Here is a 16,221-nt window from a genome sequence, read left to right on the forward strand (position 1 = left end):
AGAGAAAATATGACCATTGGTGATTATACATGATTTGCTGAAATCCAATATTTGTCCTGGTTCTAGAACAACTATTTCAACTCATGGACATATTTGATAATGCTTGACAGATTTAAAGCAGTGTTTCTCTTGTGTGTTTTGCTTTAATAATTAGCTTATGAAAAATTGATGTACACATTATCTGAACTATGTTTTGTAAATAGTTATGGCTCCTTGAATATTAATGCATTAATTCAATATTATAACATGAACATTTCAATGCAAATTGTTTAATAATAGTTTATTCTTTTTTCATCACTAAACCTAGTTTTAAAATATTGTTTTAGGACTATAATATTCTTTTCCATTTCTCCAAAATCAGCTGCAATATAATTGTATCTTCATTTTTAGTGTATTCTACTTCTCATTAGTCAATTTGCATTTTTGTGCTGGCTATTATTGATAAAACTTACCACTTTATTACTCTTTTGATTTGGTTGGCTCTGGATGCATTGTCAGTAACATCTACACTATTAAAACTTGTTTTTGTTTTTTTTTAATGTTGAGTTACTATGATGAATTCAGAAGTACTGGAATTCATTATTGTTATTAAATTATTAAATATAAAATTAATAAATTAATAAAATAAAAGTTATCTACAGTGTAATAATCTCTTTACCGGAATACTGCCATATGTGCGGGACTATCTTTGAAAATAGAATAGCTAGATTACCAGCTAGGATTGATCATATTGTATTTTAGCAAACAAGAAAATTTGAACATTTCTAAATATTCTGAAACTAATAACTTTCTTTAAGAATTAGCTGCCAACAATTGACAAAGTATGTTTACTCCTGTTTTATAAATAAATGTTAATTATTGTTCCTTTTATTTAATTTTTATTCTTTTTATTTCTAATCCAGTGATCTCTTATTAGATGCATTTCAAGTATCATTTGAAAAACTTTGATTATACAGCCATCTATGCAACTGGCAAATTTTCAGAAATATTTTCTTTTACAGAAGAATGGACATCTACCATTGGTAAAGCAACTGATGTTTCATTCTTCAAAAGAAGTAGACTTAATCGTCTTCTTGAAATTGGAGTGCCTTTTTTCCAAGATGACCAACTTCAAGTGAAAGTCTACTGGAAGAAAACAGAAGGTAGTTGCAAAACCATATGTTAATTACCTTGCTTAAATAATTTGTTGGTTATTAATAAATACTGATTCAGATAGCTTTTTGGTAATTTTAGCTATACAAATACAGAAAGTCTGACTGCTTTGTGATATGCTGTTGGCATTTTTAAACACATTATAATTATTATGAGCTATTATTTATTATTTAAGTTAATGTAGAAGCAAAGGTTTCCAACTTTCTCCTAAGCAGATATTTGGAGGAGACTGGAGGAGAAGAATGTTGCTTACCGATATACATTCTGTTTACTATTAATTTGCATATGTACACATGCATATAAAGTGTTCATCATCAATATGACCCAACAGTTACAGCCCCTTTTTCTATAGTGTCGATTTGACCTAGATACCATAGTTAAAATGATTTCTCCCCCCCATCTTTTTAACCCTAATAATAGCAATTTTATGTTTCCATTTTTTAGCTTCCTCAGGGGTTACTATAATACAAAGGGGGAAAATTTGTAGAAGTAGATTAAGGATCTCCAAACTAAGCAAAGAAACCTAAACTTGATTGAGTTATTATGACTGTTCAGTGGTATTTTTTTTTCATAAACTGTTGGCATAACCACCCTCCTTTTTATTACATCTATGGAGGCAGCAACTCTCTTGTAGCATGGAGATCGTGTTGGTGGGCATATTAACTAGAATGAAAAGCTATGTAGCAAAAGAAAGGAACAAATTGTGTTTGCTTACCACCACCATTTCCACTAATGCAAGGAAGTTGCTGGCTCATTGAGAAGGCAGGAAGGCATGTAATGAAGCCTGCTATAGGAATGGAACCAGTGGTGGGATTCTGCCGGTTCTAGGGGGTTCGGCCGAACCCTTTGTTAAATTGCTGTTAAATCACCTTGCCCCTTGCCCCGCCCCTCCGCACCACTATTTATTGCCAATAAATAGTGGTGGGCGAGGGGCGGGCGAGCCAGCAATTTAACAAACAGTTCGGTGTTTTTTTGTAATTTTATTGACCCGCGGAGCTTCAGCATAGGCTAATTAGCCCCTTGATTCTATCAGCCTCCTGACTCTCAGCTGATTTGCTCTCAGCTGTTTTGCTCAGGGCTCTGCTGCTTGCTTGCAAAGAATGCAGATTTTTTCCCCCCTATCTATGCTGAAAAACGAAACTGAAAGTAAAAGCCTGCTTTACTGTTGCTGCAACGTTGGAAAATTAGGCAGGCAAGTTTCTTTTCTTTTTCCTCACCAAAAAAGGTAGGTGCAAACTACCTTTAGTGGAAAGGTAGTTTTCCCTAAAGAGGTAGTTCCTCTTTAGGGAAAAAGAAGAGAGTTCAAGATTTTAAAACACAAAAGAAAAAAAGCTCTATTTAAATAGGGAATTGTAATAATAATAATAATAATGTAATAATGAGATACTATTAATTGTATATTGTGTTGAAAGCAGAAATGGTTAAATTGTGGTTTGGAGGAATATATGGGGGAAATTATTTGGTTTATTATTATTGGTAAATATAATTAATTGATTTGTAAGAAATTGGATTGCATGGAAATAATTGGAATATTCATGTTCATATTGATTAATATACAAAAAAGGTAGTTATATAACTAATTGATTTATATTAAAATGTTGAATTTATATTAAATAACTGTAATATTACATAATTAACCAATGTGAGGATGGATATAAAAATAGATGACAATGGGAAGGGGTATAATATAGAATAGAAGGGAAAAATTGAATTTGATTAAGATTAGAGATGAGGATGAAGGGTAATATTGTTTTTTTTAAAAAAATAGATAAGGAATAAATATGGCAAAAAGGAAATATAGAAATTATAAATTTAATTGAAATGACTAAACACTGTTTAAATTTGTGAACTGGCCAAATACTCTGTTCAAAGAAAATACATTGTATGTTTGTATGTGTGTTTCTAATTACTGCTATTTATTCATATTTATTCTCTTTTATTCTTTAAAGTTTAACAATTCATTCTTTATCTTAATATCTTTATATTTGTTTGGTGTTGCCTTTCTTCCCTTTCATCTTTTTTACTGTACAGCAATCTTTCTCCTCAAACCTACCACCTCTCTCTTTTCTTTCCTTCTTACTTTCTCTTCCCCCCTCTTCTCCTCCTCTCTTCCTCCCTCTCTTACCCTCACTCTTACTCTAATTTCCCTTCCCTTCCTCCCTTCTCTTCCTTCCCTGTCTCTCCTTCTTTCTTCCATCTCTCTTCTCCTTCCTTCATCCCTCTCTATTGCTGTATCCTTTTGTGCATATGGATTACTCAGAGGGCTGAAAAAGTTATTTTTGACCGGTCCTCACACTTTTGACCAGTCCTCGCACTTACGACTGTACTCACATTTTATGTTTTGCGCCCTATCTTGTCACTGTGGTGAAGACAAGTAGTGGTGAAATGACTGACACAGTAGTTAAGAATGCCGCAATGGGCATAAATGTGAGGAAGGTCATAAGTGCGAGGACCGGTCAAAAATGTGAGGACCAGTCAGAAATGACTTTTTCAGCCCTCTGAATAGTCCCTATGTGCATATGGACTAGTCAGAAGGCTGAAAAAGTTATTTTTGACTGGACCTCGCACTTTTGACCAGTCCTTGAACTTACGACTGTCTTCACATTTTACGTTTTACAACCTATCTTGTCACCATGGTGAAGAGAAGTAGTGGTGAAATGACTGACACGGTTGTTAAGAATGCCACAATGGACATAAATGTGAGGATGGTCATAAGTGCGAGAACCAGTCAGAAATGACTTTTTTCAGCCCTCTGAGTAATCCCTATGCATATAGCCACAGCCACCCGGTCACATGACCAGCTAGCCACGCCCACCCAGTCACATGACCACCAAGCCACATCCCCCAACTAAGTCATTCCCACAGAACTGGTTGTTAAAAATATTGAATCCCACCACTGAATGGAACTAACCACTTTCCTTATTAGACTGATACCACTGTCTGTATTAGACTTTCTGGTCATGCCCTCTTCTGTATCCACCTGTATTCTTCCTGTGCCCTGAGTTAATAGATGTAAGTGAAGAGAAAATGCCATTTGAATTCTCATGTACTGACTAAATCAGGTCTTGTGTCAATACTGATTCTAAATGTTTGATTAGGGCACTCATTTCTGTGAATTGCAGCATTCCAATACTTGTTATCAACGTAGATAAACATATAGGACTATGGATAAAACAAAGATCAAGTTATCTTTGTTAATCAATTATAGAAGCTTTTTGTTCTTTGTTTCAGGTACAAGGCTTCTCTTGACAGATCAGTTAGAATCTTAATAGGTCTAGGAAACCATTAACTATATTAAAAAGGAAATGGTAGTTAAGCCATCTGTAGAAGATTCCCTATGGGAGACTAATATTGCTGTACAAATGACTCAAGAAATGGCCTAGCCATGGCCTTTGATGGTCAAGATAAAAAAAGCACTGCCATGTAGGAACTCAGAGTGGATGTGAACATCAGTTTCCTATTGTAGCATTTAGGTACTGGACAAATCATCTGAAAAAACTCCAGAGCATAGTTACAATCTCTGAACCCCCAAATTTGTAGCTTGATCATAGCCTAACCATAGTATCTTTCTTTGTATGCATACAGATTATTGAATAGCAAGACTGAGTCATAAATCATCTCAGATGCAGAAACCATTAGCAATAACACACTGGAACAACCCCAGCACAGTTGTATAAGATGCTATTTGTATAGGCAAAGATTTGCATTAGTGGTATGTACTTAGATGTGAGTTCTAAACTTACATTTCAGTTCAGCATGGCTTAACACTTTTTTTTTTCAAGAATAATGTAGCATCTTGATATAATAATGTCAATTTTTTGTTAAGGGGTTTTCTGCTTTTGTGTTGCGTTAGCCTTTTAATCAGTGGAAATTCTGCTTGGTTTGGTCTCAGATTGTCTACTCTTCCTATATTTTAAACAACTATCAATGAACTTGGCATCTGAATAACTTATTTTAATATTTGCCTAGAATAAAGCAAATAATACATTTAGGTAAGATTTTAAAAAAAGGGATCTTGAAATATGTGAGATAAACTTGTTAAACTGGATTGCTTGGAAAAGTAAGACAGAATAAAACAAATATTATGGAAAAGCAAACAAAAGTTCTACTGAAGGTTTTTTTCTGCATAAGAAAGAAATATGTGATACTACTAGCTTGCATTACTTTTGGGCTACTCACTGTACGCCTTTGAGCAGAGCCAAAATAGTTAGTTGCAAATAAGTGTAGTACATACTATAGTTTAAACATACTATTTAGTTTTCATATGATTGATATGACAGTCTGCATTCTAAATGCAATGTATTTTCATGAACAAAATTTTATTAACGATTCTCTAGCATGACTGTCACGCCTTCTTAATTCACATAAGCAGGCCAGACTTACCTTGCTCCAAACCTTGCTTGCTGCTGCCTCAGGTGCTTTGAAACCTGAACATGCATTGAGTATAGATAGCAAAGACGTCCGCCTGGCAACTAAATGCAGATTAATCTGCATGATTTTGTCTCCCATAGTTTTTTCTATGGGAAAAAACTAGAAATGAGGAAAATTGAGAGAACTTTCATGATTTTTTTAAAGCAACTTAGTAAAATCACTTGCAGAATTAGATGAATATTAGTAAAATGATTAATTTACCTTTTTTGTTCTCTCCTACACTTACATATCTAGATTATTCAAATGGGTAGCATTCTGTCAGATTTGTAATAATTCTTTAATATATGATTGTGTCCATTTTTCTGCACTTTCCACTTTCACTTTTCTATGGGCTTTTAAAACTGCAAATCCCATTCTCCTGGGTGATATTTTAATGGTGCAACACAACTGTGTAAAAACTGCTTCATCAGGTGAACCTGAGATCTTTGGAATTTTCTCAGACTAACTTCCAATATTTTAAAAGGCATATACATTTCCATTTTATATATTTTTCCTATAAATGATAAATATGTCCAATATTTATGTGTATCTCTGCATGAACTATTCCAAAAAAATAATAAAAATCAGAGACTTTTTAAGTGTAAGCTTCTATTCATTTTCCCTTGTTATGTTATTTCATTGATAGATGCCACCAGCAGGGAAGGATATCATGTTCAGTGGTTCCCAGAATTATGTTCTTACAACAGTACCGAAGAGCCTGAAAAATTCAATGATGTAACATATGTAAGTTAATTTTAAAAATATCAAAAACTGTAAAAACATGATCCTATATTTTGTGAGGAAGAGTATAAATGACCTTTAAAGATCCCATTATGTTCCCTTTACATTTCAAATACAAATTTATTCTATGCTTCAAAGCATAAATTTTGTCCTTTGTAATGAAAAGCTATTGTAACTTCAGTTCCTTGGGGTCCTTCACATGTATTTGGCTGCAGTTCCTATGGATCAGGGCTCTCAAACTCGCGGCCCGCGAGCCAGATGCATCGCATGCTGGTCACGGCCACGTCCAGTTTAGTGAAGGAGAAAAAAGATGTGATACATCACATGAGGCTGTCGTGATGATGCATGTTTGACACCCCACTATAGATTGAATATGGCCAATTGGCCATTAGCTCTAATGAATGTGCATTATGTGACTTGAATTCTTTAAAGTGGTCTGGGTTGAGGAAGGCTGGTTGATCTCGTTCAGGGGTGTCAAACTCAAGGCCTGTGGGCCGAATCCAGCCTGTGGGGTGCTTAGATCTGGCCCGTGGGACCAGTCTGGAAATAGCGAAGGACTGGCCCGTGGTGCCTCTGCTAACAAAAGTGGGGCGTGGGTAGGGCGCACCCCCCTGAAACTGCTTTTGGCCTCCGGAGTGATCCAGGAGGCCTTCCAGGCCCAAACAGGGCCTCCAGAGTTGTCCGGAAGGCCATCCCTGACTCAGAAGGTTATAAAAGGGAGGAAAAGTAAAATATTTTACCTTTCAGGCCTGCAGGATTCTGCTACTATGTCAATAATTTATAGTTGTAGTCTTCCTATGGAGTCAGTTTCTTGATCTGGTCTCTCTCATAAGATGATCAAGTAGACACTTCCCTATTTTTTTAAGTTTATAAAACCATGTCTGTGGAGATGTGGTCCTGTATCATGCCACCAGGGCCCACCATAGCACTAGGTTTCTGGGGTTATTTTGTTAGGGAAAATTGAATATTCCCCCCCCCTTTTTTTTTTTTTAAAAAGGGCACCGACTAAAACTGGCATGAATTATGTTTCCATTTTTCTGAAGTTTGTTGAACAAATATAGTAATATGCCTTGGGGAAATTAACAAGAAGTTCAAGAACTTGTCTACTTATCCAACTTTATCCTAGTTATGACTCCAGATTACTAGCACTTGAAGTCATATACTTGTAATTTTAAATATGTAATTATATAAGGCATCATAAAGAGAAGTATTGATTCATTGTGGTTCTTACCAATTATGGTTATTTCAAGAAGCTGAGACTGGAAGTGAATTGTTCCATCTTTTGTTTGTGGTACAAACTGATTTTTGTAGGATCAGGTAGAACAAGCTATATTTTTTCCATATAACTGAGCAGATTTTTGTATATTTTCTTCTATCAACTTTTACAAATATTGAAATATGTGGCACATTTTTTTTCCTTTTCAACTTGTGCCATATTATAAAATTTCCTCTATATGAGGAAATTATCTAGAGATTTGGGCTGAATGCGTTGCCTTCAGCCCTACCTATTTCATCACCTATTTCATCTCCCTATAATAAGGGAGAATATATATATGAGAATATATATATGAGAATATATATATATATGAGAATATATATATATATGAGAATATTTACATGTTTTGTAAGCCATCTTGTTTTCTAAAAATGTATTTTTGCATTGATTGCTTGGAAAATATTAAATTTAAACCAAAAAGGAGAATAATAAAATGGTTTATGTCTCTCATAGGAAAACTATATAATACTTCAGAACCTGTCCTTTTCATGCAAGTATAAGGTTACAGTTCAGCCAGTAAGATCCAATGGGCAGTTGAAATCTGAAAGCATTTTGTTTACGACTCCACCTTGTTCTGATCTAAAAGGGAAAAAACACAAGTATGTAAGCTGCGTGGCTAAAGGAGGTAAGATTCAAAACAATTACAATGACATAAAATACTTAAGTAGCTAGTTCATACACCAGTTTTTAAAATGGATTACTTCCATCATTATATGAAGAGCTTTAAAATTGTTAATGTAACCACTTACAAGTATTAATTAGTATTGCAAAAGCAGATTAATAAGAATACAAAATACAAAAGAAACAACCACAAGTTTAATTTTCTTTGTAATGTGATTTTACAGACAGTAAGTTAGAAATTCTCAATATGACCTTCATTACTAGCGCCTTCTTTTAACACTACATTAAAGAAAATTATTTTACAAGTTTTATATGTAACAGAAGAATACAGTTTAGGCATTAGATACATCAAAACGTTACACATTTGTATGCTTTATTTTAACCTGATAAGATGTGATGTCTTTCACTGCTGGTCTAGCTATCTCCTATTTTCTTTGATAGGTCACATCTCTTTAAGCAATTTCTTTAGATAGAAGAATATAGTATTGTAAGTAATAGTTTCAGTTCTGATATCACAAATTGTCTTAACATTTGTTAAAACATTTACAATAAATGTTAAATGCTGTCAAATACTCTCCAACATCTTAGATTTTTGAGTGAGTCACATGACTCACTTTTGAAACTAAATCAAAAAGAATATTTAGGAAATCCTGAGACAATAGTTTCTCTTGATTAAACATCAAGAAAAAATTTCCAAAAGCATTGGACCTTTAGAGAACAGAATGTGGGATTGTTCAGGAATAGAGAATTTTATTTTTGTGCAGCTATCAACCTTGTTCTGGAATAAGCATGCATATATTTTATAGCTAAAATATTTTATATTTATACACTGTAAAATATATGCATGCTTATTCCAGAACAAGATTGATAGCTGCATTGGCCTCAAATGTATCAAGCATATTTAATTGGTTTTAAGTGGATCAGAATATAATGCAAATGATATGTTATAATTTTGATATTTGATATCCTGATATCCATAAAATGAATTTAATATCTTCAAATATTAATTGACTCACATTTATATACAGATATTTATATAAATATGATATTTTAAAAATATGAAGGAAGAATATGCTTTCTGTTTAAATTTTATATAAATAAATTACATAGTGTTTCCATTGTACCCAATTCAATAAATAGTAATACAGCAATGTTTTTTTAAAAAGATATTTTAGACATCTAGAAAACATATAGATAATGGTGATTTACATAATAGTATTACTATAATAATATAAATGGGTCTATATCACTTATAATATCAAATCATAAAATTGGAATTTGTGGTAATGTTTACTCATTGAAGTGCAATGTATGAAACAAAACTATATTCATGGTAGATAAAATAAGTGATATAGTGGTGAGCAATTCATTTGAGATTAAGCATTCCATTCTCATATAAGAGCAAAGTTTATATGACACATTGTTGTAGGTTCCCTTAATGTATATCTTTTTAAAATTGTTCTTACGATTGACAGAGATACTAACGTCTCTCTTTGTGGTGTTTATTTTGCAGATCCTGTTATCTCAAAAATATTGGCAAAACCAGAGAATCTTTCTGCTTCTTTCATTGTTCAGGACATTAATATTACAGGCCACTTTTCCTGGAAAATATCAAAAACAAATCTTCACCAACCAATGACAGGATTTCAAGTCACTTGGGCAGAAGTCACTACAGAAAGCAGGCAAAACAGCTTACCAAACAGCATTATCTCCCAATCACAAATATTGCCAGTAGTAAGTCTGTACCTCTTCAGTAGGGGAGGGGGATAGATAGGAGGGAAGACACGAGGAGAAGCAGAGTTGATTGATGACGCTGAATGCCTCAAATATATTCCTTTTACTTCAAAAAGCTGTTTCCATTTCCTTTTAGGATCACCATATGTTGACAGTACCCAACCTAAGACCATCAACTCTTTACCGTTTAGAGGTTCAAGTGTTAACCACAAGTGGTGAGGGACCAGCTACAATAAAATCATTTCGAACACCCAATTTGCTGATACCACCACACAGTGAGTGTTGACATGCTACAAAAACTTATTCTGATGCATGCATTGGCATCTCTTTCTTATATGGAACATAATATATTATGAGTATTTTTAGACATACTCTTCTCCATCTGACGTAACAGCCTGAACATGGTCTTTGATTTATTTAGGATAAAAAATGCTTAATATTCCATCTCAAATTAGCAGTCAGATTGGTCTGAAACAGATGCTTAATTTATATATAGCTTAACTTCGATTTACTTTGTCTACAGTCTTCCTCATTAATTGATTAAATATTAAAATATAATATTTTCAACAAAGGAAAGTTGGTAAAAATCTATTTAGAACAGAATCCAGAATTTAATCAACACATGTATTCCAAATCTTTACTTTCTGTCATATCTGGCTTTCCTATAGTTCTCTAGGTGTTACATTGAATATTTATCCTTTGCACTCAAGAATCTCAAAAACATCCATCTTGGAATGTTTTTCAAATTTTGTATGCTGCTAAACATTAGTCTTAGGATTTTGTCTAAGCTATAGTATGGGCCTATTTTCAAGCACTCTGCCATCTTCAAGTAAGTTTTGGATAAAGGAAGCAGCAACTTTGAGAGGGCAGTAAGTACTTCAATTTTGCCGTGCATGATCAGACAATATTACAGAACTGGCAGTATCTCTAGCACTTCAGACAGGAGTCTTTGGTAATCCTGTTTGGAATTTCTGGGAGCTGAACTTTCTTCACATACACTTTTTTCTATTATTCAGCCATAGCCTTTTTCTTTGATACACTGGCAAATCTGGGAATCCAAAAGTTTTATGGGTTAGTATGAAATTAATTCATAATTATTATAACTATTCGTGTGATTTATTAAGCATTCAAATTCTATTCATGATGCAAGTAAGAAATGCCTAATTTTCCAAGTTAAATTATTACCATATTTTTCGGAGTATAAGACGCACCTTTTTCCCCCCAAAAAAGAGGGTGAAAATCTGGGTGCGTCTTATTCTCCGAATGTAGCCCCGCCCAGCCTCCCAAACGAGATTTCAGAGGCTGAAAGAAGCCTCTGAAAGAAGCTTCAGAAAAAAAGCCTCAGAAAGGCTTTTATCTAAAATAATATGGCAAGCAACAAAAGAAGAATCAGTAAAGGTTCTAACCAAACTATGCTAACAAATCTGGAGAATGACACAATAACCAACAGGTCGGAAGAGGTTAATCTACATACCAATACCAAAGAAAGAAGATTGAACACAGTACAGATAGTCCTTCAGAATAAAAGCCTCTGAAAGAAGCTTCAGAAAAAAAGCCTTTTTTTCTGAAGCTCTGTTTCAGAGGCTTTCAGAGACAGAAAAGAAAGTTTTTTTCTGAAACCAAGTTTCAGAAGTTTCAGAGGCAGAAAAAAAGCAAGGCACAGAGCTCACAACCAAGGAACCTGTTACTAAAATTCACCACTGGGAACAGCTGATTGTGGGTATTCCGGAAGGCCGATCCACCCTCCAATCAGCTTTTTTCTTATTTTCCTCCCCAAAAGCTAAGGTGCGCTTTATATTCCGGTGCGTCTTATATTCCGAAAAATACGATACTTCAACTTGCCAAATATTACAGCAAAACAGTTAATATCTTAGACTACAATACTCGTGAGGGTACATGTTTGTTTCATTTGAGATATGGGCCAACTAATTATATTTAATTTATATTATTAATAGATTATTTCCTTGTTATTTGTAATAGGCATTTATTCAAGATTATTCAAGCAGCCTATAAGCTTAATAGACTAGGCTAAACTTAATAAACTCAGAATTATGTTCTTTCTCAAGAACTCTCTAAATCAAACAAAAGCATCTTCTTGGTTCTTTAAGACATCTGTTTGTTCCTTGTCGAACATGATTGGTCAAGGCTAGCCAGAAGATAACTTATTTTCTGGTCTCATGGCAGAACTGGAATGGGGTACATCCTTCCTTGTGCTCCTTGATCTCTAAGCACTTCCAATGCCATTGATCTTGGTAATCATCTGGGCCAGCTACAAGATTTGGATGCGGAGGTACCATTTTGCAGCGGTTCTCATCCTTTCTTTATGACTAGTTTCTATAGTTTTTTATGGGATGAAGACAAGTGAAGGTCGAGGCCCTGGTGAATGAGCTTTTTTCTTGTCATATGTTGTCTTAGGGATACTCTTGACCTATTTTGATCTTTATCCCTTTTTGTATTTTTAATTTTAAGCAATCCAGAGTTATTTGGAGTCAGGCAGCCCATAAATTGTATGTATGTATGAATTTAAAATATATATTTTTTATTTTTATTTTATTTTGAATTTGTATACCGCCCTTCTCCCTGAGGACTCAGGGCGGTGAACAGCCAAGTAAAAACATCAAGTACAAATATTAAAATACAGTTAAAATATACATATATAAATTTGGCCCCATTAATTAAAAACAATAAACAAAACACTTAAAAACACTTAAAAAATTAGGCCAGCCCGGCTTGCTGGAAAAGGAAGGTTTTAAGGGCACGGCGGAAGGCACTGAGGTCTTGGATTCTCCTTATCTCTGGAGGCAATTGATTCCAGAGGGTAGGTGCCCCCACAGAGAAGGCCCTCCCCCTGGGGGTCACCAGCCTGCATTGTTTGGCTGATGGCACTCCGAGGAGGCCCTCTCTGTGGGAGCTCACGGGTCGATGGGAGATCGTCGGTGGCAGCAGGTGGTCTCGAAGATAGCTAGGCCCTATGCCATGGAGCGCTTTAAAGGTGATAACCAACACCTTGAAGCGCACCCGGAAGACCACTGGGAGCCAATGCAGCTCGCGCAGGAGCGGTGTTACATGGGAGCGCCAGGCTGCTCCCGTCACTACCCGCGCTGCTGCATTCTGGACCAGTTGGAGCCTCCGGGTGCTCCTCAAGGGGAGCCCCATGTAGAGAGCGTTGCAGTAGTCAAGGCGAGAGGTGACGAGGGCATGAGTGACTGTACACAGGGAATCCCGATCAAGAAAGGGCCGCAACTGGCGGATCAGGTGAACCTGACAAAAGGTCCCCCTGGTTACAGCCGTCAGATGTTCCTCCAAGGACAGCTGCCTATCCAGGAGGACTCCCAGATTGCGAGCCCTCTCTGTGGGGGCCAACGACTCGCCCCCAATAGTCAGTGATGGAGTCAACTGACTATATCGGGATGCCGGGAGCCACAGCCACTCAGTCTTGGAAGGGTTGAGCCTGAGCCTGTTCCTCCCCATCCAGATCCGCACAGCCTCCAGGCACTGGGACATCACTTCAAGGGCATCATTGGGGTGACCTGGGGTGGAGATGTACAGCTGGGTGTCATCAGCGTACTGGTGGTATCTCACCCGAAAGCCACGGATGATCTCGCCCAGCGGCTTCACATAAATGTTGAACAGGAGGGGCGAGAGGACCGACCCCTGAGGCACTCCACATATAAGAGGCCTTGAGGTCGACCTCTGCCCCCCTGCCAACACGAACTGCGACCGGTCGGAGAGAAAGGAGGAGAACCACCGTAATACGGTGCCCCCCATCCCCAACTCTTCCAACCGGTGCAGCATGATACCATGGTCGATGTATCAAAAGCCGCTGAGAGGTCTAACAGGACCAGAACAGAGGAACAACCCCTGTCCCGAGCCCTCCAGAGATCATCAACCAACGCGACCAATGCCGTTTCCGTGCTGTGTCCAGGCCTGAAACCCCACTGGAACGGATCTAGATAGGATGTTTCCTCCAAGAATTGTGGAAACTGTCGCGCGACCACACTCTCAACAACCTTCGCCAGGAAGCGAAGGTTGGAGACAGGACGATAGTTGGCCAATATTGCCGGATCCAGGGACGGCTTCTTGAGGAGAGGCCTCACCACCGCTTCTTTCAAGGCGGCGGGGAAGTGACCCTCACTCAACGAAGCGTTGATAACACCCTGGAGCCAGCCTTGTGTAACCTCCCGGGAGGCCAGTACCAACCAGGAGGGACAGGGGTCCAGTAAACATGTGGCCGCACTAAGTCTCCCCAAAATCCTGTCCACATCATCCGGAGTCACAGCATCAAACTCCTCCCAGGTAACATTCTCAAGACTATTCCTCGTCACCCTGCCCTGATCTACCCAGTCAGAGTCCAAATCCCCCCGGATCTGAGCGATTTTGTCATACAGGTATTGTCCGAAATCCTCCGCCCTGCCTTCCAAGGGATCCTCCCGCGCTCCCAGATGGAGCAGGGAGCGGGTTACCCTGAACAGGGCGGCCGGACGATTCCCTGATGACGCAATAGAGGCGGAAAAGTAGTTAAACTTTGCCGTCTTTATCGCCACTAGGTAGGTCTTAATATGCGACCTTACCAGTGTTCGGTCAGATTCAGCGAGACTGGCCCTCCAACTGCTCTCTAGGCGTCTTTTCCGGCGTTTCATCTCCCTCAGCTCCTCGGTGAACCAAGGAGCCGCGAAGGATCGACACCGGGTCAGAGGCCGCAAAGGCACGACTTGATCCAAGGCCCCACCAGCCGCCCGATCCCAGGCAGCTACCAGGTCCTCGGCCGAGTCGTGTGCCAGATCTTCAGGAATTGGCCCAAGCTCCGTCTGGAATCTATCAGGATCCATCAGGCGCCTGGGGCGGATCCATCTAATTGGGTCCGCCTCCCTGCGGCGGGGTGTAGCGGTTCGAAGGTCCAGACGAAGGAGTGAGTGATCTGACCATGACAAGGGTTTCATGTCTATATCCCCTATAATAAGACCACTCAACCACTGGCCAGAGACAAAAATCAGGTCCAGCGTGTGTCCCCCCCCTGTGAGTGGGGCCATGAACTAACTGGGTCAGGTCCATGGTCGTCATGGAAGCCATGAACTCCTGAGCCATCTCCGACGTTTCACCAACAGACGGCAGATTGAAATCACCCATGACCATAAGCCTGGGTGTATCAACTGCCACAGTGGCTATCACGTCGAGTAGCTCGGGCAGGGCCGTTGCCACACGGCAGGGAGCCAGGTACGTAAGCAGCAAGCCCATCTGAACCCCATGACCCCATCTCACAAAGAGGGACTCACATCCGGCAATCTGTGGCACAGTGGTCTCCCTCGGACCCAGACCTTCGTTAATAATAACCGCCACCCCCCCGCCCCTCCCCTGGGCCCTCGGCTGATGGAATGCTCCAATAATGCAAATAAATACCAAGAGTGACTCTTTAATAATTGTCAGTATGTGAAATGGATCCCTGATCAACCCCTAATTGTATCAGTATCCAATTTTCTTAGGCTACTCTGAAAATTTTCAGATTCATACAGAATAGGCAAGGAATATCAAGTAGCTCACAGTTTTGAGTTTTTGACGGGACTGGAGTCAAATAAAAGATTTAATTGATTTACTTCTGAAGCTAATAAAAGTCACAGAATAATATTGTTTTGGCCAGAAATATAACAATGTTATACTGTTGGAGGACAAACCTGTAGGGATTTAAGGCTTGCCAACAACTAATAATTATGAACTAGGGTTATAATATATTTTTTCTTTTTAGGACCTCATCTGAAGCAGCACCATCCACGTCACTACAAATCAGCCCCTGAAAAATACTAAATTGCAATAAATTATTAACCTGATGGAAAACAATGCGAAGAAGTTCTTGAAAGAAGACCAGAAAAATGCATCTTTATTGAGTTATGGAATGAGCTTTTGTTTTAATAAATGTTTACCAAGTATGAGTTGTGTATAAATCTGTATGAAATGGATTGAAGAAAGCATGTTTGTATTAATTTTAGGATACAGTACAGTATATAATGCAAAGATCAGCTGTATTCATATTATCAGAGCATTCAGCATCTATGAAAATGTAAATATTTTCTCTCTCTCTCTCTCTCACACACACACACACACACACTGTTCTTTTTTCGTAGGTCTATATGTGCATTACTGTTCTAGCCAGGGTTTTTCTTAACTATGGCTATACAAACATCTTGATTTACGTAGGAAAAACCCTGGCTAGAACAGTAATGCATAATTAATATATATATATATATATATATATATATATATATATATATATGTATGTATGTATGTATGTATGT

At 37.7% G+C, this 16,221-nt stretch overlaps 1 protein-coding gene across 3 annotated transcripts in view; it reads left to right on the forward strand.

Annotated features, from left to right (window-relative positions):
- Positions 1-15,855, forward strand: part of ANOS1 (anosmin 1) — a 91,048-nt gene extending 75,193 nt beyond the window's left edge. For 2 of the 3 annotated variants that reach the window (XM_034435749.2, XM_087871452.1), the window contains 6 exons: positions 1,002-1,142; positions 6,209-6,306; positions 8,033-8,204; positions 9,714-9,934; positions 10,071-10,209; positions 15,675-15,855. In XM_034435749.2, the coding sequence (XP_034291640.1) occupies positions 1,002-1,142; positions 6,209-6,306; positions 8,033-8,204; positions 9,714-9,934; positions 10,071-10,209; positions 15,675-15,733 (830 nt within the window). In that variant the 3' untranslated portion in view covers positions 15,734-15,855. Of the gene's footprint in view, positions 1-1,001; positions 1,143-6,208; positions 6,307-8,032; positions 8,205-9,713; positions 9,935-10,070; positions 10,210-12,403; positions 12,446-15,674 lie in introns of all 3 variants that reach the window. The other variant, XM_034435757.2, reaches the window with a different exon arrangement.
- Positions 15,856-16,221: the final 366 nt, after the last annotated feature.

Source organism: Pantherophis guttatus, chromosome 5, assembly GCF_059756535.1.
Source record: "Pantherophis guttatus breed Tessera chromosome 5, ASM5975653v1, whole genome shotgun sequence".
In the NCBI taxonomy this organism is placed as follows: Eukaryota; Metazoa; Chordata; class Lepidosauria; order Squamata; family Colubridae; genus Pantherophis; species Pantherophis guttatus.